The 27,143-nt window shown below is 42.5% G+C and overlaps 1 protein-coding gene across 1 annotated transcript in view; it reads right to left on the bottom strand.

The window, feature by feature from the left end:
• man1a2 (mannosidase, alpha, class 1A, member 2) overlaps nucleotides 1–27,143 on the bottom strand; it is a 227,906-nt gene that overhangs the window by 140,364 nt on the left and 60,399 nt on the right. The window contains exon 3 of the mRNA XM_056289332.1: nucleotides 22,249–22,510. Within this exon, the coding sequence (XP_056145307.1) occupies nucleotides 22,249–22,510 (262 nt within the window). The remainder of the gene's footprint in view (nucleotides 1–22,248; nucleotides 22,511–27,143) is intronic.

Here is a 27,143-nt window from a genome sequence, read left to right as displayed (position 1 = left end):
CTCCAAGTCCACTCTCAGCCAAATCATTAACCTCATACTCACCATTGATGGCACTACTGTCTCCCCTTCCTCCCAGGCACGCAACCTTGGTGTGATCCTTGATCCCACCCTCTCCCTTGAGACTATATTTGCCAAATTGTCAAATCCTCCTACCACCTTCGCAACATTGAGAAAATAAGACCCTCTCTCGCACGCCCTGCTGCTGAGACACTGATTCATGCCCTCAACTCCTCTCGTCTTGATTACTGCAACTCACTCCTCTATGGCATCAGTGCTAGCTCTATAAAGAGACTCCAACTGGTCCAGAACGCATCAGCCCGACTTAACTTTCACTGAATCCTGGCACCACATCACCCCAGTCCTAAAAGACCTCCACTGGCTACCCATCTCCCACCGGATCAATTACAAAATCCTGGTTCTCACTTACAAAGCCCTTCACCAACTGGCTCCCCCATACCTCACCAACCTCCTCTCCCCCTACCAACCCTCTCGGTCCCTCAAATCCACCTCAGCCTTCTTTCCACCCCCAGGTCCAATCTCCACGGCTTCGGTGATTGAGCCTTCTCCAGGGCAGCTCCCAGGCTCTGGAACACACTCCCCCAAATCACTAGAGACTCAGAATCCCTCCCACTCAATCCCGTCTCAAGACACACCTCTTCTCCATTGCCTTCTTGTAAAAATGCTTTACTTATTAGTAAATGCAATGGTGGAGCTAACTGCTATCATTTTTATTGAGAGAAATTTCCTTTCCATCGAGAGTTTTAATGTCTGTGATTTGACCTGAGCCCTCTGGAGGTATCATGCGCCTATTTCAACATCTATCATGACACATGCCACAATGTCTACAATACTGACATACCTACTCTGATCCACCCCACTCCACTTTTAGAAGTAGTTCCTTTACATCCTGTACTTCTGTAAACATAATTTCAGAAAACGCTCTGCCCTGCTGAGACACATACTGTAACTAAAGGAAAAGTATATGCTCTATGATCCTTGGAAGCAAGGAGGTAGAAAAGTCAGAAAAAAAGCAGTAAAGACTTTGGATTTACATATGGACTTCTCTCGTACCAAAACTCTTTTTATTTCAAGATTAAAAATTTGCACATATAATGTCTGATTTCGCAAAGGAACAGTAACAATGTAAACCCTTCTCTCCTGCCAAAATTACCATAAAAAGGCCAAAGACATCCATAGCTAATATAAGAAACAGCCAGCCATGTTCCGACCCCATCAACGCAGACCATCTCCCACTAAAACCCCACTCCATTCATTTTGCGTGCCAGTGGCCCCTCGTTCTCACTCAGCAGTTATTCCCTGAAAGTGTTATTGACGGTGTGTCCTTTTGTCAGTTTGAAGCCTTGGATGGCAACGTCTGGGAGCGTGGTGCATGATGACAACCAGCAACTTGTGCTGTAAGATGGAGAAGGGTCTTTCCAGGGCTGCCCACACTCCAAAGTAATGGAGACAGACAAACGAGGCCTGTTTCTTTGCATGACTCATCGTCTTTTCTGCAGCAACTGGAAGGGCTCAGAGTCAATTGCAGTGTTTTTATACCAATACAAGCTCTGACAGCTGTTTTGAAAAGATGCTTTTTCTCTCAAAAAAATACCTTACATCTTTCTAAACCTCCTCAACTCTCTCCTCTTACACAGTCAACTCTGCAACAGACCTTAATTATTTTCTGTAAAACATGCCATCTGTTATTCTTCAAAAGACTCAACCTTCTTACTTGCACAGTTAATTCTATGTCCTTTAGCTAGTGGAAAAACTTTTTACCATTAAAAGAACAAGATCTTGATGTTTTCTGACACCAGTCAAGAGTCTTAAAATGGTTACAAGAAACTGGGACCAACAGTGCATCGCAATACCCAGTCTTAGACACTGCATATGTATTACAGCACACCTAAAATAAAGCTTTTCTTTCAGACTTTTTCAAGCTAAAGCAAAGTTTGTTAGTTATGTACCGTACTTATAACCTTTGGGATTTTTTATGTCTTTTATGTTCCAATTGGTTTTGGTTTTGTCTTGTTCTATATCCCTAGCCTTAGTAAGCATTTTGAAATTGTCATATTCTAAGACTAACTGAAAATCTCCCAAACATATATTGGACTAACACAGTGAAAACATGGTACAAGCACAAAAGTTACATTTGCACTGTGTACTTACATTGCCTTTTTTTTCACCTTGTAAGCACATTGTATAGGCAATATTTTGGCTGTTTTATACATTTTTACGATGAACATATTAATTGCTACATAGCAAAAACATTAACATACTATATCAACAAAATGTGTTAACTGTGTTAGAATCAAATTGCTGAAGACACAATGCTGATGTTCATTCATCTATTTTCATCTGTTGGCCTAAGGTTGAGCTGTCTTGCTCTTTCAGGTTACCTCATGGTCAAACCTCCTTTCTCATCTTATCTGGACGGTACAGACAATCCCTTGCCTGTAACCCCGACCTTCACCCTCACCTCCTCATCCTGCACACTATCACATGTGGTATCTATGTCTCAGAAATGCAGGACAACTTCATAAATCATGGCCTGTCTCATCCTGTTCCCTTTGGAGGACTGGGAATGAGCATAGTTCATTGCTGCAGATGTCCATTATCTATGTCTCCAGCTCTCAGCTCGTTTCGACATGGCCCAGTACTGATATCAGCGCTGTAGATTTATTAATCGTGTCCCATTATGAGCTGGACCGCGCCTTGGAATGGACCAGCGGCCTCACACTAGATGTGTGTTATTAAGGTCAAAGTCTGAAGGAGATTTAAAAAAAGGAAAAAAAAGAATAAAACTCTCTACCCAGCCCCCCCCCCCTCTCTCGCTCTCTCGACTGGATAGTGACATCTCAAATAAGGCCCTAGACTTGATAAGAAAAGCAGGCTTCATTATTGGGAATGCCCCCAACTGATATGACAGAGCCTGATGAGAAATTTAATCTACACACAGGGGTTTTGTGTGTAAGTAGATGTGGAATTTGTGTTTTGTCTACTCTGCCGAAGGCACAGCGCCTTTCTTTCATAAGCTGTATGCACAGCACCAAGATCCCGTAATTATGGTTTTTCTTTTACATATCGTGGATTTTGGGGAGGAGGCGGCGGTAGCAGATGTTTAATGTGACATTGCCTACTGGAGACGAAGCTGTTGGATGTCTTCCGAGTCATAAGGACATTTTCTCCCCACGCTTATACGGTTTGCTAGTGTTCACTCACAGTGAAATGCTTTCCTTGGATCACTTTCTGGAATTCAGGTGTAGCTCAAAATGGAGCGTAGAGACAGAGAGAAAGAGAGACAGAGGCAGACACAGACAGATAGACAGACGAAGAGAAAGAGACTGAATGAGAAAGAGGAAAAGTGTGAGGAAGGTACAAGACTATCAGTAGTCTATCAAGCAATTGAAGTTACTCCTAACCCTAAAGGCTCAATAGAAGAATAGAAGAGAGAAGGGCTGTTTTTTATATTACGTTAGAAAGAAGAAACTGACAGAGGAAAGACCCATTTTGACCTCAACATAAAAACAGAAAACCTCCAGCTGCTGGTCACCACAGCCTGAACCTGAAGTTCTCTTGACTTAAAGGGAAAATCCAATAAAAGGCAGCATTCAAATCTGCCTTTAAACTTAATTTAGGGGGCGTCCGGGTAGCATAGCGGTCTATTCCGTTGCCTACCAAAACGGGGATCACCGGTTCGAATCCCCACATTACCTCCAGCTTGGTTGGGCATCCCTACAGACACAATTGGCCATGTCTGCGGGTGTGAAGCCGGATCTAGGTATGTGTCCTGGTTGCTGCGCTAGCGCCTCCCTTGGTTGGTCGGTCGGGGCGCCCTTTCAGGGGGGAAGGGGGAACTGGGGGGAATAGTGTGAACCTCCCACACGCAACGTCCCCCCGGCGAACTCTTCACCATCAGGTGAAAAGAAGCGGCTCATGACCACATGTATCGGAGGAAACGTGGTAGGCTGCAGCCCTCCCCGGATCGGCAGAGGGGGTGGAGCAACGACTGGGACGGCTCGGTAGAGTGGGGTAATTGGCTGGATACAATTGGAGAGAAAGGGGGGGGGCTTAACTTAGAACACCACTCAAAAATAAAACATCAAGACTTACATTTGACATCATCTACAGATATTTCATAGATCTGCTAAACTGACCATTTTTGACATGCATGATTTTCCATACAGATCAGCGCATTTGCTTTTTTCCAGTTTATCATTCAGCCCATGCACCTATCCATAAAAGATGTACAAATATAACTGCAGAGGAGGCTTGTTTTAAATAACCATAATTCCCAACAACCAAAAGCAGTGAGGGGCCAAGGGTCTGTCATAGCCAGACAATATTCCTGTGACCATATATAACGGTCAGCCCATGCACCTATCCATAAAAGATGTACAAATATAACTGCAGAGGAGGCTTGTTTTAAATAACCATAATTCCCAACAACCAAAAGCAGTGAGGGGCCAAGGGTCTGTCATAGCCAGACAATATTCCTGTGACCATATATAACGGTCACATTGAGAAACAGAGTGAGGAAAGAGATAGGAATAATAAGAGCTAAGGAGAAAGGTGGAGGGGCTCTTCCCCTTATTTATGAATATTAGTTCTAGCATAGAATATGGTCATATTGAAAAAAAAATCAAAGTACCCCAATGTCAAAGTACATGGGGTTCATGTCCAAGTTGCTGTCATTGGATTTTGTCCCCTGAAAGCATCACAGATTAAAACCTAGTTCTTTGGGTTTCCTTGATTTAGAGAAACAGATTTTACATCTGCACATCAGGATTGGGAATACTGACAATTCTGTATTGTATTAAATGCTTTTTTCTTTGCCTACCCTCTTTAATAGTTGCCCACACAGTAGCTTACCAGGAAAGGACATTTCCATGGGGGGGGGGGTGCTTGGGTGGACAGCCTATAAGTGATGAGGTCCGCAGTGGGAACGGCTAGCCAGCACTCTGTCTTTGTGTCCTGGGAGAGCAGTCAAGTCCGCCAGGAGCTGTAACCTTCACAATGGCAGCCAAACGCCTGCCCAGTGGGTGACTACTTCCTGCCTACCTGGGGAAAGATGCCCAGTCTACCTCCAGACATTCCATTCTCTGCAGAAGGGAACTGCAGTGATCATGCACCCCACCCATGTGCACACACACACACACACATGTACGCACGCATGCACACACACACTGCACTGTACATGTGCAGACACGTACGCGCAGAAATGCCCACACATCTGCCCCCTCACATGCGTTTGGTAGTGAAAAATTCATATATCCCCTTTAAGTTAGTGAGTGCGAGGCCAGCACTCCTAGGGGCAAAGCACAATTGCTTAAAAAAAGAAAACACACACACAAACCCCCCCCCCAACTTTCCTTCAGAATAGAGGCTTCTGGAGGGTTGGAGAACTGTGACTGTACTCATGTTGCTGCCCTGAGTGACCTCCATAGTCAGTTTGAGTGATTTAAAAGCACCCATCCACTCGCCCTCCTCTCTCATCCCCTTCCAACACGCCCCTGTCCGGCTTGACGGACAGCCTTTTAGGAGATGCACAAGAGCAGTGGGGATGTGACATTTGAATCGTTCTCCGCTGTAAATACATTTGCAGCCCCAAGGCAGAAGGCGAGTGATAAATTCCCCTTAAAATGGAGACAGTAAAATAGTCTAGATAGGCTCTTTTTATATGGCCCTCACACGCTGGGCTCAAACAGATAAAGGCCTAAGATGCTATTAATTCACCATTAAGTACAGACTCTGCATAAATTAAATTATTTACAGCACTCATCATAATATCTCAACCATTCACGTCTAGAGTTTATAAGAGCAAATTCAGGATCAGTCTGACACCCTCCTACAGAGCAAACCTTTCTAATGGGGAAGAGAATGGGTCTGATGCCTTGCAAGTCATATTAATGGTATGCAGCTTCTACCCGTTTTCTAATGGGTAAATGCTATATGGTAGACATGTTACCCCTCAACACATTTTCTATGGTGCAGGTGGTTTTATTATGAAAACTCTACTATAAAACGGTGCACTTGTCATGTTGTGTTTTAAGCAAACAACACACAAAGCCATTTTCCTTTGTAGAAATGCACCGGTTGCAATTTTCTTGGCCGAGTCCGATTTCCGATTTTTTAAGTCTGACCTGCCGATACCGATTTTTTTTTCTTTTCCTAAGAACTATAATTGACATCATACACAAACATTTTTGTAACCATTCTTTAAAGGAAATTTCAATTTTATTTTCATAATAAAATACTGTCTAGTGACCTTGACTTTTATATTTTCTCCAAAACTGCACCAGGTTACAGGACCTCACTCTCACTCACTCAAAACAAATCTCAAAATAAAAAAGAGCTCCGAGTTACTGGACAGAGCTTTTTTTTTGTACAAATAAAATCCAACTGGAAATGAATTGCAGAACATCCCACTTTATCTAACATGTTTTACTTTCCCAAAGTAAACGACGGTTTTTGACAACATGTTTTAGCGTGCGTGTGTGAGCGGCTGTGACGTTACCGTCTGTGCCGATGTGTGCGCGACGTGAACCATCATACGACGCATGCCTGTAAATTTGACCAGCACAGAATCAGATATATCAGAGACTGACCGGCTGGTCACCGGTCATGGCCGATCAAGCTGAAAATCAGCCGATTCCAGTCACCAGCCGATTGATCGCTGCATTTCTATTCCTTGGACATCTAGACTTATGTACTGATCAATAAAACATGAAAATAAAATTGCTCGAGTACATTTTCTCAGAAATTGTGGAGGCCAATACTCACAATGGCTTTTGCTGAAACTGAGCCTGTCAACTATCACCAACACGCCAGCATCATCCAAGACATATCCATTATACCTTGTAGAACGCTTCTGAACAGTTATGTGTGGTGACTCTACACCACAGCACCCAGCTAAGAATATTTCCCTTCCTCTTCTATAGACACTATGTCAAAAGGTAAAGATGGGGCATCTGGGTAGCGTAGTGGTCTATTCCGTTGCATACCAACACAGGGATCGCCGGTTCGAATCCCCGTGTTACCTCCGGCTTGGTCAGGCGTCCCTACAGACACAACTGGCCGTGTCTGCGGGTGGGAAGCCGGATGTGGGTACTTGTCCTAGTCGTTGCACTAGCACCTCTTCTGGTCAGTCGGGGCGCCTGTTCGAGAGGGAAGGGGAACTGGGGGGATAGCGTGATCCTCCCACGCGCTACGTCCCCCTGGCGAAACTCCTCACAGTCAGGTGAAAAGAAGCGGCTGACAACTCCGCGTGTATCGGAAGAGGCATGTGGTAGTCTGCAGCCTTTCCCAGCTCGGCAGAGGGGGTGGAGCAGCGACCGGGATGTCTCGGAAGAGTGGGGTAATTGGCTGGATTACAATTGGGGAGAAAAAGCGGGAAAAATTCCACAAAAAAAAAAGAAAAGGTAAAGATAGTTATTTTTGGTTAAAAGGTGTTGCATTGTAGGTAAGCATGGCATTTTCATCTGTTCTGATATGTATTATAGGTTTTCAAGGCCTTTCCTGTATGCTGATCTAATGAAAGTCCGACAGTAATGCATCAGCAAAAAAAGGCTACCAACCACCTCTACATTTATTATTTAAAAAAAAAAAACACCATAGCAAACAGTTCTTGGTTTTAAAATCAGCATCACAATTTAATGGGGGCAAAACAATGGGCCTTGGTGCTATCCTTTAGTTCAATCTTCTGTCATACTTCACTTTGTCCTCTCTTTAAATACCCAGTTGGAGATGGAGTTCTAAGTTACTTCCCCAGTCTGCCAAACCTGGAATTACGTGTGCACCACAGTAACCTCTGACTGCCCACCATCTCTACATACACCAATCCTGGTTCTTACCTGCTCAAAAACTCATGTCAGTACAAGACACTTGCTGATTGCTAACAGCTACCAGAGGATGACCCAAGTCATAAAAAAGGACAGTCATCTCTGATCACCACCCTGCCAAACTAATAAGCATTGGGGATCAGGCAAGAGGCTGCCTTGGCTGGGAGGCAGTGTTGAACGAAGCACCAGTACTGGCAAAGTAAGAGTACTTGATTTTAGATGCTTTGCTAAAGATTTTCCAGGTACAAGACTTAAATTAATAGCGTTTTACATCAAATTTGCTATAATAATCTTATATAAAGTTTACATTTACAAACATGAGCCCTTGATAAAACTTGCATGCTTAACATTTTACTCGAAAGTTGTGGTCCAGACTTCACATAATCTTTTACATATATAGGACTGGTTGGCATAGGCAAGTGCAGAAAGGCTGCTGTGGCAAAGCATGTCCTATGGAAAACACATTTGGTAGGTTCTAGTCACTCTCCTCAAGCTAACAATCATCAGAGCTATCATTTTGACAGGGAACATTTTTAAACAAAGTTGGCGTTGTGACCATTGTATTTAAAACCACATCAACCTCACTTTGCATTTTCATCTCTGTTTTTTGCTTGCATACTCCAGTTTTAAGTTATGATGTGATTTTTTGTCTTGTATCTGTACTGAAGTCATTATTTGGGTATCATGAGAACACTATCAGCAGAGTCACTCCTAGGAGTTTTCAGGGCACCAATGAGTTTTCTCTGTCCTAAAAAAGTGTTAAAAGCAGAGAAAACATTAAAAGGGCATCACAATTAGGATCTATCATCCTCTGCCGGTTATTATTTGAACTGAAAAGGGAGGACTATGAATCAGCCTGTCCCAGTGAAATATCAAAATTAGTTCGCTCAGAACCTTGAATGACATTATCCTGCTTTTTTTTCTTCTTTTCAGGAGTGGCTCATTTAAAAGAAATATTGTGCCTAGGGGTATAGCTGATTGCAAAGACAGCTCATGCATCCAGCTGATATCATTTTGGATGTTACATGTTGCTTATACATCTATCCATCCATTATCCAAGCCGCTTATTCCAATTGGGGTCGTGGGATTCTGGAGCCTATCCCAGCTGTCATTGGGCGGCAAGCGGGGGAGACACCCTGGACAGGCTGCCAGCCCATCATAGGGCCGACACATTCACACCTAGGGACAATTTAGTATGGCTGTTTCACCTGACCTACATGTCTTTGGACTGTGGGAGGAAACCGGTGCATCCGGAGGAAACCCACGCAGACACGGGGGAAAATTGCAAACTCCACACAGAGGACGACCTGGGATGATCCCCGAGGTTGGACAACCCTGGGGTTTAAAACCTGGACCTTCTTGCTGTGAGGCAACCGCGCTAACCACTGTGCCACCAACCACTGCTGTTGCTTATAAAGTCTAACCTATTGATTGTATTTAAAATGGGTTTTGACATCATCATCTGGAATAATCACTGCTGGCAATGGCCCATACATCTGAAAAATCATCAACCACCTTCATTATTTAATAGCAATCTGGTTTATATGAATTGGAAATCTACCAAAAATCCACTGGCGTTTTGCTTTTGTCTTGTTTTACTGTCCCGTCCTGCTAGGGACTAATTTTAAAATTTTGTCAGTAAGCTAATGCCATTTTAGCACATTGATCAGCAAATGTTGATAAATATGAAATGACCCAATAAAAGCGATAGCCAGTATCTGCAAATTCATCTTCTGAAAATAATTATTGTTATTGGCATGCATGCACATGGGCATATACAGAAGCAAACATACACACAATCACATATGCTCACATGCACAGCCAAAAACCCGTATCTATCCATGGAGAGTGATTTGTAATCTCCAGGATTTGGAGTGTTCTATCACCTCCATAATTATCACCATCACCACCAGTCTATCCTTTTAACCCAGAATATATAGATACACACAGTCACTCACAGACACATGCACCCACCTTTGAACCTACAGAAACACAAAACACCTGGGTATAACAACAAATTTGAAAACCCCATTCCTCTGTCAGCCCTCTCTCTATCAGCCCTGCTGTCCGCGACACCAATCCAAGCAGGAGAAGCCATTTTTCTGTTTTTGATCAATTTTGTCGAGGCAAACTTGAAGGGGTGTGTGGGCGTGGGGTGGGGGATGCTATTGAGGGGGTGCCTCTGTGGCAAAAGTGCAGTGGGAAAGAGAAAGAGGCATTGTGGGACAGACTTGTTCTCCGCCAGCTCCACTTTCCCAGCCGCTCCATCACCTTAGTTTCTCATCAGCGAAGCTCATTAGGCCGGTACTGATACAGTCTCCTCCATCGGCTGCCCTGGACACTCCCTGACTCAACTCATTTTCAGTGAAGACACAGCCAAATGCTACCTCAGTTTGCCTGTGGTTGATACGATGATTTACTGCTGACCCCCTATGGTTGATAGAATAAACCAATCACTGTTCAGAGGCTCTGGATTTTAAAATAAATGTGTTTTTTTTTTTTTTTTTTAATTAGGGTTGGTAAAAAGACATCATTGTTCCCACCTGCTCAGCGGGAATCTACAGTGGAAACCTGTTCAGGGCAGTAAGCTGACACTTTCATCCAAAGCTACCCACTTCGAGTACAACAGTAGAACAGGCTTCAATCCCTAGAAATCACCAACATTCATAATCTTCTTATTTCAGCTTGTTCCTTGTTTCCCAGGGGTCACCACAGCAGATTTGATAGTTTCCATCGGTACCCTGAGAGGGCACAGCACTGATGGCAGTCTTGTCAATCCGCATAATGATTTGGCAAAATTTTACGTCGGATGCCCTTCCTGACACATGCAAGGAGACGAACCACAGTACCCTGATAAAGGAAGAACAGTCAGTCCAATGGCCCGTGAATGCTGATGTATGAGAAGAGTGCCAGCAGAGGGAATATGGGAATTAGAGCCTCAGGTACACATCAGGGAATTGTTCTATTCTATTCAAATGAAAAAGGCTATAAGAACAAGTAGAGGAAGTAAAGCTTGCAAATGAAGGGAAAGGGAGTTGGCCGCAAAAATATCAGAGAAGAAATGTCATAGAAGAAAAAGATGTGCTCAGATTTAGTTTACCACTGAAAGAAGAAAACTGCAGAAGGTCAACACTCGGATATGACCTTTATTCCAAGACTACACATTCTTTTAAATGTATATAATCAGGCGTTTGGGTTGCGTAGCAGTCTATTCCGTTGCCTACCAACACAGGGATCACCAGTTCGAATCTCCATGTTGCCTCCGGCTTGGTCGGGCGTCACTACAGACACAATTGGCCACATCTGCGGGTGGGAAGCCGGATGTGGGTATGTGTCCTGGTCGACGCACTAGCGCTTCCTCTGGTCAGTTGGGGTGCCTGTTCGGGGAGGAGGGGGAACAGCGTGATCCCATGTGCTACGTCTCCCTGGCGAAACTCCTCACTGTCAGGTGAAAAGAAGCAGCTGGCGACTCCACATGTATAGGAGGAAGCATGTGGTAGTCTGCAGCCCTCCCCAGATCGGCAGAGGGGGTGGAGCAGCGACCGGGATGGCTCAGAAGAGTGGGGTAATTGGATGGATACAATTGGGGAGAAAGGGGAGAGGGGAAAAAAAACAAACATGTATATATTCCTATATACAGTGGATATAAAAGGTCCACACACCCCTGTTAAAATGCCAGGTTTTTGTGATGTAAAAGAAATTAAACCAAGAAACTCACGTTAGAACTTTTTCCACCTTTAATGTGAAATTGCACCGTCTAAATTTCAAGTGAAAAAACAAACAAACCTTTTAGGGAAAATAATAAAAAATAAACATACAATAACCTGGTTGTATAGATGTGCACACCCCTAAATCAATACTTTGTTGAAGCACCTTTTGATTTTATTACAGCATTCAGTCTTTTTGGGTAAAAGTCTTATCAGCTTGGCAATATTTTCCCACTCTTCTTTGCAAAATCTTTCGAGATCCATCAAATTGCGAGGGCATCTCCTGTGCACAGCCCTCTTCAGGTCACCCCACAGATTTTCAATTGGATTCAATCTGGGCTCTGGTCAAGCCATTCCAAAACGTTTATCTTCTTTTGGTGAAGCCATTCCTTTGTTGATTTGGATGCCTGCTTTGGGTCGTTGTCGAGCTGAAAGGTGAAATTTCTCTTCGGCTTTCTGTCAGACGCCTGAAGGTTTTGCGCCAAAAATGTTTTTTTTTTAAATGGCGCTATTCATGATTCCCTCCACCTTGACTAAAGCTCCAGATCACAACACATTTTTCCACATGGTTTGGGGAGACTGGATGTATCTTTTTGCAAAACTGAGTGGATGTTTTTTTTTTCCATGTGTAAAGGCTTCCATCTTGCCACCCTACCCCATAGCTCAGACATAAGAAAAGTACAGGATATTGTTATCACATGTAGGGAGCAACCAGTACTTGCCAGAAATTCCTGCAGCTCCTTTAACATTGCTGTAGGCTTCTTGACAGCCTCCCTGACCAGCTTTCTCCTTGTCTTCTAATCAATTTTGGAGGGATGTCCTGTTCTTGGTAATGTCACTGTTATGCCATATTTTCTCCACTTGTTGATGATTGTCTTCACTGTGTTCTATGGTACATTTTATGCCTTGGACAGTCTTTTGTACCTCTCTCCTCATCGATATCTTTCAGCAATGAGATCCTGTTTATGCTTTGTAACCTGTTTGTGGACCATGGCTTTTGCAGTTGGATGCAGCCAGGAAGATATCAGGAAGATCCTACAGGAACAGCTGACCCTTATTTGGGGTTAATCACAGTTATTTTAATTGATGACTGGTGTATACTAACTACTATTTAACATGAGTTTGAATGTGATTGGTTAATTCTAAACACAGCCACATCCCCAATTATAAAAGGGTGTGGTCATTTATGCAACCAGGTTATTGTAAGGTTTTTTTCTTAATTTTCTCTAAAATATTTCTGATTGTTTTTCTCTTTATTTTATAGGTTGCAATTTCACATTAAAGGTGGAAAAATTTTGATATGATTTATCTTGGTTTCATTTTTTTAAATCACTAAAACCTGCATTTTAACAGGGGTGTGTAGACTTTTTATATTTATTATATACATGTTAAATGGAATATATATATATCCCCCCCCCAGAGGAAAGCCATTCATCAATATGACTCATCACAATGCACTGCCCTATTTTCAGTCTGAAGTTGCATGTGTGGTGGTTGACTTTAACTTCTTTTTTTTTCTAAAATATGAGCAACTTGTTTAAGGAGTAAGTGCTACTTCTACCTATGCTCTTTAGAACCACAATGGACAATGCGTCCAGACTTTCATAATAATAATAATGATGGTACTGTCTTTTCCGTTCCAATCCCATCCATCCATTACCCAAACTGCTTATCCTGCTCTCAGGGTCGCAGGGATGCTGGAACCTATCCCCACAGTCATTGGGCGACAGGCGGGGAGACACCCTGGACAGGCCACCAGACCATCACACAGCTGACACAGAACACACACATTCACACCTAGGGACAATCTAGTACGGTCAATTCACCTGACCTACATGTCCTTGCACTGTGGGAGGAAACTGGAGCACCTGGAGGAAACCCACACAGACACGGAGAGAACATGCAAACTCAACACAGAGGACGACCTAGGACGACCGCCAAGGTTGGACTACCCCAGGGCTCGAACCATTTATTTTAAATTATCATTCAATTATGTTAATTTGATGACCACAGAAACAGAGTCAGAGCACTATGGTTCACCCCTGAAATCCTCAGTACTGGAGATCTTTGAGATTGGTATGGTAGGAATTAAAGGAATATTCTGATGCCTTGACTATAAATTGCTCTGGATTAAGGGAACATGGACAGAAAGCTCAGGTTTTACAAAGTCAAGTCAAGTCAAGTCAAGTCAATTTTATTTGCATCGTCCCATGTCACAAATGACAAGTCCCACAGTGTAAAATAATTCCACAACTCTTATGAACAGAATGGATCAAATATGTTAACATGGTGGTAATGTCAGCAAATCCTTATAAAGATCTGGTCAGGTCAAAACTGAGTTTAATTCAAAATACAGATATTGGCAGCTGACCTATACAGCCATGGCTAATACAGACTTATTCTGTAATAATTGTTGCTTTTTATTTAAACTGCCCTTAATTTCTTGCTTATTCATGCTCTTTATTCTTGAATGTTAATTCCATTTGTTTTTTCATTGCTGTTGACAGTTTATTAATATTAGGTTAGGTATCCTATATATATCTTTAGTTATTTAAATGTCAGATTTTGGATGTTATTGCCCAGTCTGCTCAGCACTTAAAGACACAATCTTTAAAAAGGTATCCTGCCCACACTATACGTATAGTTTTTATAGAAGTTTGGTTATTGTTTCATATTTCTTGTAATGTTTAGGTCTGCAGTGTTGCACTGTTTCCTGCATTGCAACACCATTTCCCCCATGGAATTTCCATCCATCCATTATCCAAACCGCTTATCCTGCTCTCAGGGTCGCGGGGTGCTGGAGCCTATCCCAGCAGTCATTGGAAATTAATGAACAAAATATCTAAGGTAATTTTATATCTTTTTATCTTATGATATTATATAACCAACAGTGTATAGAGATACATATATTTCCATGCCATACAGGCAAGTCATCAAATGCCAATTATTCTTTTAAAATGTGTAGCCAGTCAGTACCTGTGGTCTACCCAGTTTGCTTAGAGAAGAATGTCAATGAGAATATAACAGCAGTGCTTCAACGAAGACTTTCTAGCTCTGCTGTGAGCTGTGCTGGCAGGGTAGTAAAACCTCAAATACATTGAACAATAACATTAACAACACACTGTCAGAGAATGAACTTCATATTCTTGACTGATCTCCGTTCACTTCCAGCAGGCTGTTGTTGCTGTTGACGCTTTCCCATTTTGTTTTTCAGCTAAATGGTACACTGCAGTGTTTGAGGATGAGAAGTGCCCATCCCTCAGCACAAATCAATATGGCACACTGTACGAAAATGGATGTCTTCATGAGCTTTGCAAGTGGCGTACGGTAGGGAGATACTGTTCTGGGTATGGCAGATTGAAATAGAGATGGGGTGGGGTGTGTGGGGGAGTCAGAGGAGAAGAGATAGAGAGAGGGAAAGCTAGATATAGATAAGAGACAGAGCGTTATGAAGCAAGGAAGTGGAGGAAGTATGGATGAAGAGAACAAGAGGAAAGAGGGAGAAGCAGTACAGCAAGGTAATGAGGGGGGGGGATATGATACAGAGATAGTGAAAAACAGTTGGCGATAGAGGGAGAGAGTAATATACAGAAGGAGGGAAAGAAAGCAGAAGAAATAGTAAGAGAAAGAGGGTGAAGGAAGATTGAGAGCTGAGCCATACCCTATCCTGGAGGCAACTGCAACACACACACACACACACACACACACACACTCAAAGCTGCAGTGCATCATACAAGGCCATCTGCCATACAGTGTCAAGCTTTCAAAGATATTGAGATAAAGTGAGATTGAGAAATAACGAGTGGGACAGAGAAAGGCTGGAACAGAGCAAGCAAGCGGGACCAAGGGAGAGAGAGAGATAGAGGGGAAGAGTGTTAAGAGATGAATTGGGACATATTGCCATCTTGGAGGGCATTTCACATCTTTATGAGGGAGCCCTAGTGTGTCTTTTTACGTATCCCTACATCTGAGTAACAGCCACATTTAAAAAGGCTTGCTCTAAGCATTGATTTATCTGGGCTTTTGAGGCCCACTCCTAGCTCTGACAACACAGACAAACACACACAGAATCAGAGGCACACTCACACATGCCAATGGACCACACACCTCAAAATGCTTACACAATGTACTTACTATACATACATGAGTTCGAAAATACATGAAAGCACAGGTGCATACATGCAAATGGGCATACCCACAAGCAAACATGCACACAATCACACATCCTCACATGCACAGCCACAAATGTGTGCTGGTTTGCTTTTCACTCAACAGCCACAGATGAGGGACTCTTCAGCAAAGTCGAGAGTTCAGCTGACTGGAATTGTTGTTAGCTGGAACACAGCTCTAAAGCCTGTGTGCCCAGGAACACCACTGTATATTCCGTGGGGTTCAGGCAAGGGGAATCTGCTCAGATGTGTGGGTATCAGTGTTACATATCAAAAGCTGATTAACGCCATTAAAACCGAACAAAGTCAGCCTATGATGGACTTCATTACTTGTTTGATATGCTTTGCTATAGTTAAGAGAGAAATTCTCTTCTCGCTCCCTAGGTTGTGGCATGGGGTCATTCAGTTAGGTGATGTCCATGAGTTGTGGTCACGCGGGGGAATCAAACCCACATCCTTCAGGTGGGGATCAACTTCACCAATCACTTACCCTTCATGTTTGCTGGATATTGTGATTTTAGTTTAACAACTCCATGACCAAAGAGTTTGGTTCGTAATAAAACACTTGCTTTCGTCTCGAGATGATGCCGGGAAACAGTTGCAGTCAGATGTGATGTTTTATGCGGTACATTTGTTGATGTGGATAGTGAAGCATTGTTAAGCTGTTTCAGTCAAATGATCTTACAATTTAAATAGCTGCACCCACACTCTAGCTCACATCTTGGCCTGAGTTGGACTCAGTACAAGATGAAATGCAGAGAACGCTTGACCTTGTGACACATTTGATTCTTTTAAAACAAAGCCCATGGGGGTGAAAGCACCTTGGCATCTTAATAAGACTTGTTGAAGTACTGTAGGTTCTAGTATGTTCTCCCAATGAGCAAGTCTACAGTGTAGGCTAATTAGTGGAGAAGTGTGATTGAAAACTTACAGCACAATGAATGGCCTAACCCTGATTCTTTCAACAGCTATGGCCTTAAAAAAAAAAAAAAACTCTTGATGTGACAGCTTGTGTGCTGCTATAAAGCTGTAGACAGTTGCATTCCATCTCTTTTCTTCAAATTCCTTCCGACTGACAGCTCTCTCCGTCTCCTGACAAAAGGCTAATGGCGGCTAATGTCTGAACCACATAATTAGCACAAGAGCGAAAGAGTACAGAGCTCAGTTCTAATGGAGCTTGTGGGAAAAGGTCTTTGCGTTTTGTTCAGCCAATGAAACTTGAATAGGGAGGGCATGAAAAAAAGATCCTATCCCTAAGTGGTGAAATGACTTTGTTCAGTTCTGGATCTGACTAATTTCCACCCTGTTATCAGGACAGATGAAACCAGTGCTGAATCACCCAACGCCTGTTGGTGTGAGGACCAATATACAAATATACAGTATGATCATGTATAGTTTTATGATGTAATTTTATATTCAACAAAAATTAACCATAGAATCTGCCAGTAATTAAAACTTTGGATTTTATTGGAACATCCCGCTGTACTTTAAACTGTGAAATGAATGTGTCACTATGTCTATGTCTTTCTAACTCGTGTACGTTATTTAAATTATCAGTCAGTTTCTTATTAGTGCAATCAATCCGGCTCTGAGACCACATGCATAATATACAAAAGTGACCCTCTATTTGATAACTTTCTATTTCAATTGTTTGAATTTTTTTTCTTACCTACTTATAGTCTAAATAACGTGTTGGTAATTTAGTTTAATTTACTTTAAGACAAACTCCTTGTATGTGCAAATCTATAGTTGAGAAAACTTAATTCTGATTCTGAAATGTTGAATTAAGATAAAATCTGCATTAGGAAATAATTTTGTTCCACATGTCAGAGGCTAATGATCCAGAACAACAATCATAATCACATCATCCAGCCAAACAATCAGGATTATCAGTTTAGCCCAAATCCTGCTGACACGTTTTGCACTTAAAATGAGGGTAAAGTGACTCCTTTGAGCTCAACAGATGTGGGAAATATTTAGTGGAGATTGGGATAAGCAACCAAAGATAATCTCAGCAAAAATGAAAAGTTTCATTCCAAATTGAACCTTCAAACAGAATGCAAAACACTACGCGGCTGTTGTCTGATCATAAATCAAACTGCATGCTCAGCATTAGTACAGTGACTGAAGACCCCCTGATGCATTTATCCCACATGTCAACATCTCGTGAATGTACCTACATTCACTGTTTAATGTGTTTCACAGTAGGCTAAAACTGTGCAATATGTGTAATTCCTAATAGTAAGATAGCAGTTCAGTGAGAACGCAGGTCAATTCTTCACACTGGAGACATTTGAAGCATATATTTACTGAGAAAATACAATTTATATAAGAATCATTATTCAAATGAACTTTGGTTCTGTCCACTCAAATGTCACTATCCGGTGAGAAAAGGTGTTCATTTGATGGATACCTTCAGTAACAGTAAATGATGGTTTAAGAACACCAGTCATTAATTAGTTGTTAATGCAACCTGTGTTTAATTTTCCAAGTGGCAGAGCTCTTGTTTTGGAAGAACACTGAATCAATCATGTCAAAATATTGTTTGCTACTGCACGCCAAACGGCCCGCCAGTCGTGCCTCGGAATTTTGCCAGCAGATCAGCATCCGGAGAAACCCCAACAAGATTTCCCACATGAATATTTTAAGTCAGATAAACCCTCTCTGTGAAATGAAAAACTGATACTCAGGGGTGTGATCAGCATCAGAAGCATGGGGACGCTCAACTCCACTGATTAAAATGAACACAAGTTGAAAGCCCACTGGAAGGTGCCCGAAATTCAGCTGGAAAAAAAGGTAAAATTTAATCCATGGATGTTCCATTTAAAGAAATGTTTATGTGTGTGTGGGTGTGGTGGTGGTGGGGGTTCATGTCTCTGTAGCCATGTGTGCCTGTGGTACAGTATGCTGGCCTGGTATCACGTTTTCTCCCTCTCTCCTGCACTATCGCTCCTAGAGTCCCTCTACAGAAGGGGGTCGTCAAAAAGATTTAACCTGGTGCCAAAGTCTCACAGATCAAATACTCTTTTATTAAATAGCCCTCAAACAGCCCATATATGACTGTCATAGATTTCAATATGCCTCGGTGATGGGACATGTTCAATATTTTACCCTTTTATCTTGATTCTATATGATTCCAATATAACTGAAGGAATTTACTGGAACATTATTATTTTAAGGGGAGGGTGGGGGCGGGGCCACATATAGAGGTCCACGGGCCTCTGTCTGATGATCCCGGTTCTACCATTCTATTACAGAAAAAAAAAAATCACATGGAAGTAGGCTGTGCACCCCACTTCGGAAAAGACAACTCTAACTGCTGCTTGTGTGTTGTAGAACAGAGGGAACTGTTATCTTTATACGTTAAGATAGAGATGAATGCAGTAGCCAGAAGGATTCATTTACATATCACTAGGAATCCATTTCGAACAATTATTACCTTAAGTTCATGGTTTACCGTCTCCCATGTCGGGAATCAAGTCTGCACAAGTTCTTACTTTGTCAGCAGGGGTTTTAGGTTATGTGCCATCCTCAAAAAAAAAAAAAAAACGCAATTTTTTTAAACTGCCAATATCAACCTGTTCCATAGAACAGCCTATATGTCTCTGGTGTTTCATCTACATTTATTCCAAAGTAGGGGAGCCCACGGCTCCAACAATGCGGACATTGAAAAAAAAAAAAGGTCTTATCCATTAGCTCAGCTCACCCTTAAAATGTGTAAACATCACCGCCATCACAGCACAGCTGTGTGTATATCGTGAGAGAAGTGTTAAAATAAGCGCAAAGTCTGCGACTAAATCCTAATGGAACTGATCCTGGTATGGAACCCAGGAGCAAACCTGAGTCTATAAACCACAACACCCTGATAACACACTGATACAAAGTAATACTGGCTGGATCAACAGTTGTGGCTTACAAGACTGAATACAATACAAGACTGAGGTGCAATTGGTGAGACAGGTGAGACAATCGCATGGAAACCACATGGATCGATTCAGCCCAATGCCAGCCACACTAGCTTACTGCCGGGGTTGCTATATATAACACAGTAGCAATGACAAAGAAAGGCGGGCACTGGCACACCTCGTTAGACTTGACATCACACCGTTACAATGCAAACCGAATGGCATCCTAAAACTATGAGTTAAAAAAAAAAAGGATGAAAAGAAACAGCCTTACAAATCCAGATCCAGTTGTCTAGAGGCGTACTATCATGACTTCTGCTTGGAATCACAGGGCAGTCAGGACACGTGCGTGCATGTGTGTGTGTGTGGGGGGGGGGGCTCATGCATCTGTTGTTTTTTTTTTTTGTTTGTGTTTTTTTTGCTCATTTCAGAGTGTATGGCATTTTCTCTGAATGGCAATTATGGAGGGAACAAAAGGGTTATTTAGTGACAAAGCAGGTTTGGAGTGAATGGACCCGCTCCCATGTGCAGTAAATGCTCCGACTCCAAGTGGTGTTTAAAGAGAGACGATATGAGGCAATTATGCAGGAGGGCTGTAGGGCGAAGGAGAGGAGGTGTGAAGGAGAGACAGAGTGCCACAGAGAGTGAGAAAGAAAGAAAGAAAGAAAGAAAGAAAGAAAGAAAGAAAGAAAGAAAGAAAGAAAGAAAGAAAGAAAGAAAGAAAGAAAGAAAGAAAGAAAGAAAGAAAGAAAGAAAGAAAGAGCTCGGTTGGGGATGGCTCTGCGACTATGGAGAGCAGCACCAGATAGAACCATCTGCATTCTGCACAGGCAGTGCCTGTCTGGCTCTTCTTCCCCTCACTAAAGCTGGCACTGAGACAGACAGTGTGAAAAAGAGAGATACTCAGACATATAATAAGGCACACCGCTCCTCTCTCTCTCTCTCTCTCTCACACACACACACACACACACACACACACACACACACACAGGGATGGAGCACACAGGCCTCTGGCTAGCATTTTTCAGTCCTGGCTAGTGCTAACCTATGCACACTGAGAAATATGCATCTGGAGGCTAGGGAAATGGTAAGAGGTTAGAGCAGTGGTCGGGAACCTATGGCTCGCGAGCCATATATGGCTCTTCCGGTGACGGCATATGGCTCCCAGACAATTTTGAGTTGAAAAAAAAAATCAGTTTGGAACTGATTTTAAAATACTTGTGATATTTCTTAATAATACTGTGTCATTTTAAAGTAAACAGAAATTAGTTTTGAAGATAAATTTCACGGGTCACGGGTCACCCGTGGGTCGGGTCGGGAACCAATGGCTCGGGAGCATGTCCGGGTCATTGTAAAGGTGAAGAAATCAATTTTATCAGATAGCCAGCTAGTTTATCCGCTTCAACCCTTGTAACGGAAAAGATGGCGAAAAGAAAAAAAGACGATGATTACCGTGCATTCCAGGCTGCGTGGACAGAGGAATTTGCATTTGTGGAGAGAGCAGGATCTGCGGTATGTCTAATATGCAATGATAAAATTGCATCGATGAAACGGTCAAATATAAAGCGGCACTTCGATACGCCATGCAGCACCAGAAGTCGCATTAAAAGTAAGACATATTTAATTTATTATACGTTAAAAATACTATATGGCTCTCAATGAAATATATTTAGAAATATTTGGCTTTTATGGCTCTCCCAGTCAAAAAGGTTCCTGAACCCTGGGTTAGAGAGTCAAGAGATCTCAGTGGACTAGTGTCCAAAATCTCTTGCATCCAGCAAATTACATCCCAGAAGACACTTATAAATGAGTATCCAACTAAGTAAATATCTTGTGTGTGCAAAACTTATTTGCCAAAAATTCAAACTCAAGATCAACAGACAATTACGATGATAGAAAGACAGACGGAATGAATCAAATGCAGCCTCTGTTATTTGTTTCCAAATGTAAATCCAGATCAGTCTGTTCTGATTAATACTTCTGCACTGCTGCTGCCTTCCTCTGCAGCTTGTTCCTGCCACACTGGCAGAGCTTTGGATATATTCAAGCGCTCAAAAGCCGTAACACACGCGTCATGCCCGCAGTCTGTTATACCAATCACGAGCAATGTTTAAACACCGAAGTCAATCCCAGATCAACGGGCTTTGTTCAAGATGGCCCTACGCCAACATAGGGCAGCGAACGATGCCTTGCTACTGTTTCAATTGTGAAATGTAAAAAAAAAAAACTAGAATGGATCAAATCCATATATTTGAGCCAAATTTTATTAAAACTAAATGAGCGGTGCTTACATCAAGATAAAGCGCTTTAATAAATTTAATCCATTATTATTATTATTATTACATCACTGATTTGCAATTTTATCCATTTCATCAGTGTGTGATGAGGCCCATTCCAACACCCCCTGCCATTTCCCCCTGAAACATTTGAGTAATCAGTTTACCCAGTATAGTCTCCTCTCTCTCTCTCTCTCTCTCTCTCTCTCTCTCTCTCTCTCTCTCTCTCTCTCTCTCTCTCTCTCTCTCTCTCTCTCTCACACACACACACACACACACACACACTCACACTCACACTCACACTCACACTCACACTCACACACACACACACACACACACAAAGTCCCTACCTCACGGATCTTGTCGCGCTTATCCTTGACATCAGGCTCGGGTGGCTCGCCATCACTGACGCCCACCACTTTGGGCATGGGTACGGGTGGGAGGGGCTTGGGGCCTGCATCCTTCTTCTTCAGGTCCTCCGCCACCTTGCTCTTTTCTGTCTGGATCTCAGCCTGCAGCTCCTCGCGGGACTTCCGCAGCTTCTCCTTGGCCTCCTGCAGCGCCCGTTCGTGGTCCGCCCGGATCTTGTCCCGGAGGCTCTCCTCCTCCTCCCTGTGGGATCGGGTAGAGGGGATGGGAGAGCACAGGAGGTCATAGTTACTTTACATCACAGAGACAAAGGAATGGAAGAAAAAAAGAACACTGTGTAACAAAACAAAAATCTTCAACAAATTCTGTCAGAACTTTATTGTGCAGCACGGAATTATTCACACATAGTAAAGAGAAAGAAAAGACAATTTCTCCACCATCGCTAAACAGGAAGTTACAAAACTTCCACAATCCTTTTCTCATGTTCTCAGCTATATTTCCTCACCATTACGGTGCTGTGTTGGATCAGTACTTGATTGGCAACACAAGGAAAACACAGGACACCATGAACGGGACTGACAAAACAGCAAAGTGTGGAGTTCTAACTCAAATGTGCACCCATCCACCGACCCACTACAGCAACCGGATAGTGAAGCCCACCCTAACCCTATGCCCCACCCAATCATCCCATTTCAAACCATTACAGGGACAACAACCCCCCCCCCTCCTTTGTATCAGTGTCTAGGGTAGTGAGGCTTCCCACATCCCACCCACTTACTCTGCAGTTACATCAGCTTCAGGAAATAGGACAGGTGGGAAACAATGAAAGGGAGCATGGAGGAGGGGCTGGCAGCAGGATGACAAAGATGTTCATGGGGTGTCAACACAGCTCCCCTCAAGGATGTGGGTCATTGACAGAAGAAACAAAACAAACACTGCTGAGTGCTGAGAGGAAAAAATAAAATAAGAGGGGTGGGGGGGGGTGTTGAGATGACAACATTTGTACTGTTGACAGCCTGCGGCGCTCCCCGACAGAATTAACAAAAAAAAAAGAAAGAAATTAATGAAAAATAAAGAAACTATCCTTAAATCCCCCTCCCACTGTTAGTTGGCACGTATGTTGTGTGCTAGCCTACTGCAAGGGCAGGAAAAGCCTTTCTGGAGCAGAACATTGCCCGTTTATTAACAAAATGACGGTTCTTAGTTCTTTTGCGCATGTGTGCATGCAAGTGTGTGCGTGAGTAAAATGCTGGTAAAACATCACTATGAGTGCTGGCCTGCTTGCAGAGAGGCTGGTATGAAAAGCTGCATTTGTTAACACCGAAAGTGGGGCAAAGCAGAACAGAAGACAAAGAGGGTGAAACAAATTACTTGCAGAACTATCTTTAATTGCAACTGGCTTTTGACATTTGGTAGTGTGCATTTCTCTATATCCATACTACTAGATGAGCCAAATTGAGCCGTGTTAGGGATAAAATCTTTGGTTATGGATTCAAGGCCCCAGGCCATTGGCGTTTCATCACAATGCCGGCTGTCACCAATCATATTCTTAATTTATTATTCACCGTGGTACCCGTTGTCAATGCATAATTCAGCGCAATAGTACACATGCAACACATGCTGCATCAAAGCGTAACGTCTTCCGTGCAGGCATTACATTGTCATATGAGGTTGTCTGGCCAATCCGCACAAGCGTACTCAATATCAGCTGGCATTTTGCAGGCATCTAAATGCCGACATCATCAAAAACAATACCATATCATCCAATCCTAGTTTTGCATGTGTTGTTTGCGGTGAATGTGCAGGAATGTGCAGAGGCATGTCACATCTGTGTTTGTAAGAACGAATGGGTTGTGAGTAAGTTTGTGTTTGATGCTGCATATGCACATCCAACTCTGTCACTGAGCAACTGTGTCCTGGTCAGAAGAACAAAGCACACAGAAGAACCAAGCTGAGGTGTGAGTCAGCCTGCATTAGAGCAGATGTCTTTACAGGCCTGGGTGATGAAACCATGTGTTACAACCTGAGCCCATGGCAGAGAGACAGAGAGAAAGTTAAGCATGAGAGGCGAGAGTGAGTGCAGGACAGACAGACAGACAGACAGACAGACAGACAGACAGACAGCGCAAAACAGAGAACAGATATAAGGGGAGAGTTGGGTTGTGGGGTTCAGGACAAAGGCTCTGGTTATGATTTTTTTCTCTGCAACCAACACTGAACTCATGAGCGACACTGCCCCAGGATACCACTGAATGAATAGCTGTGGCAGAGAAGGAGAGAGCAGAGGTGAGGACGGTAGAGGAGAGGAGAGGAGAGGAGAAGGGGAAAAGGAGTAGAGAAATGGTAAAAGGGTGGAGCAATGATAATTTGGCACAACAATTTGGGGCAGGTAGAGGAATTGGGGGCATGTCTGTCACTTGGCCAAGCACAGCAGGAGCCATTTCACCGGTAAGTAAAAGGAGGAGAGATGGACAGACAACAGATTGATAGAGACACAATGTTACAAAGAAACAAGAACAAAAGACAAGAGATAATTTAGAACACATAGAAAAGTGTCAAGGAGGAAGCGGGAGAGACAGAGCGAGAGGGAGAGAAAAAGAGTGAGCAGGTGAGGGAGAATGACTGAGGAATAGGGGTCGATGGATATGGGTTTTTTTTTCAGGGCCAATACCGATTATTAGTAATCAAGGAGACTTGATTGAAACAGATCTTGGTGTCAAAATTTAGACTAACACAAACTCCAACACAAAACTTTTGTTGAAATGCCTTTAAGCATATGTTTAATTAAAAGATAACTTTTCAACATAATCTCAAAACAAACCGTGCAGGGAGGTCCCAGCAGCAGGAAAGAACGTCGTAGCCTATCAATTTTTTTGCTAGTCAGCAGGCTAAATTATGGATCAACGAAGAGAAGTAGAACGCACGCATCACAAAAAACTATACATCAGTTGCCATAAAAAGTATAAATCAGGACCATAAAGAAACTAAAGTGAAGATAACAAATATCGGCACACTGTAGCTCACTTATATGCAGTTTATTTGGACAATCAAAAAGTGACGTTTCGAGCTAGATGCTGAAGTAGAGAATGTAGAAAGAGCAAGTAGAGCTTATGACCATCGACTACCTCTATACATCCATTATCCAAACCGCTTATCCTACTTAGGGTCACGGGTTGCTGGAGCCTAACCCAGCAGTCACTGGGCGGCAAGCGGGTAGACACCCTGGACAGGCCGCTAGACCATCACAGAGCCAACACACTCACACCTACGGACAAGTTACAATAATGTAATCATTTAGGGGCAATTTAGGGACAATTTTTTAGGGCGGCATGGTGGCGCAGTGGTTAGCGTGGTCGCCTCACAGAAAGAAGGTCCTGGGTTCAAGCCCCAGGGTAGACCAACCTTGGTGGGTCATCCCGGGTCGTCCTCTGTGTGGAGTTTGCATATTCTCCCCGTGTCTGCGTGGGTTTCCGCCGGGGGCTCCGGTTTCCTCCCCCAGTCCAAAGACATGTAAGTCAGGTGAATTGGCCATACTAAATTGTCCCTAGGAATGAATGGGTGTGTGTGTGTGTGTGTGTGTGTGTGTGTGTGTGTCAGCCCTGTGATGGCCTGGCAGCCTGTCCAGGGTGTCTCCCCGCCTGCCGCCCAATGACTGCTGGAATAGGCTCCAGCATCCCTGCAACCCTGAGAGCAGGATAAGCGGCTAAGATAATGGATGGATGGATGGAAAGAGTCTTTGTCTGCATGTCTGTATGTATGTCTGCCCTACGGTTGCCACCTTCTATGTAAAGAAAAAAGGGACGGGACAGGACAGCACATCGTGAGTCCTACATTCTCCCCTCTGGTGATATAATGACTTTTGTGAATCCAATATGCTGACACACACGGTTTGAAGTACTTTATTGCAACACAAAATAACAAAAGCACTTAGAATTGTGTAACAAAACACGTGTAACAAGAATATTTGTATTACACTTTGGATTTGTAATACTGATTGGTTTGACACAAACAAGAATGAAACATCATAAACATAACATTGTTTCCATCCTCAACAAATGGAAACCATCACTAACTGCAAGCAACTGAGGGTGCTATTTTTAACTGTACAAGGCAACCACTGAGTTAGGCCTAATGGCCATAGACATGTACACATAGACATAACATTGGCCACCGGATCATACGTCAACGTCACCGCATTGTCTCCAGTTACTAAGAATCTTGATAGTTGGTTATAATATCTGCTAGACACCCAAGATGTTAGACTTACATGAACTGAATTATTTATGTGGTGGAAAAAAATTCATTGTCAATAAAATGCCATAATTTCATGAAATCTCAAATGGCCCTTGAGTGTTGCACAGGATCAGGCTGTTGTTTTGTTTAATATTAATATATGCAGCTTTTCATCCCATATTTTTATGAGGAAAAGGAAAGCCCTTCACTTTTTTAACCGGTCAAAATGTCTTAACCAATTAGTTGTCCGAATTTGAATCAATATTTGCAGTCTTGCAATATCTGTTGTAGCCTATAATTGCACAATATACAAAACATTATTATGTTTGTATTTATTAATTTATTATTTATTTTATTATATTGTATTTATTATATGTATACATGTTGTTATTATTATCATTATCACCATCATTATTATTATTTTATTATATTATACTATTATATTATTATGCTAGTCACAACTCACTATTTTATTTACTATTTTTATTTTATTATTTACCACATTATACCACTTTTTACACTACATATACATTTACAATTATTAATCTAATATTATTCCGCTATTACTACTATAATATTATAATATAATCAAATACAATAAGGTGTAGTATAGACTATTAATAATACTAATATGCTATACTGC

The sequence above is a fragment of the Lampris incognitus genome, chromosome 11 (assembly GCF_029633865.1).
Source record: "Lampris incognitus isolate fLamInc1 chromosome 11, fLamInc1.hap2, whole genome shotgun sequence".
NCBI lineage: Eukaryota > Metazoa > Chordata > Actinopteri > Lampriformes > Lampridae > Lampris > Lampris incognitus.
This window is presented reverse-complemented; position numbering and strand designations above follow the sequence as displayed.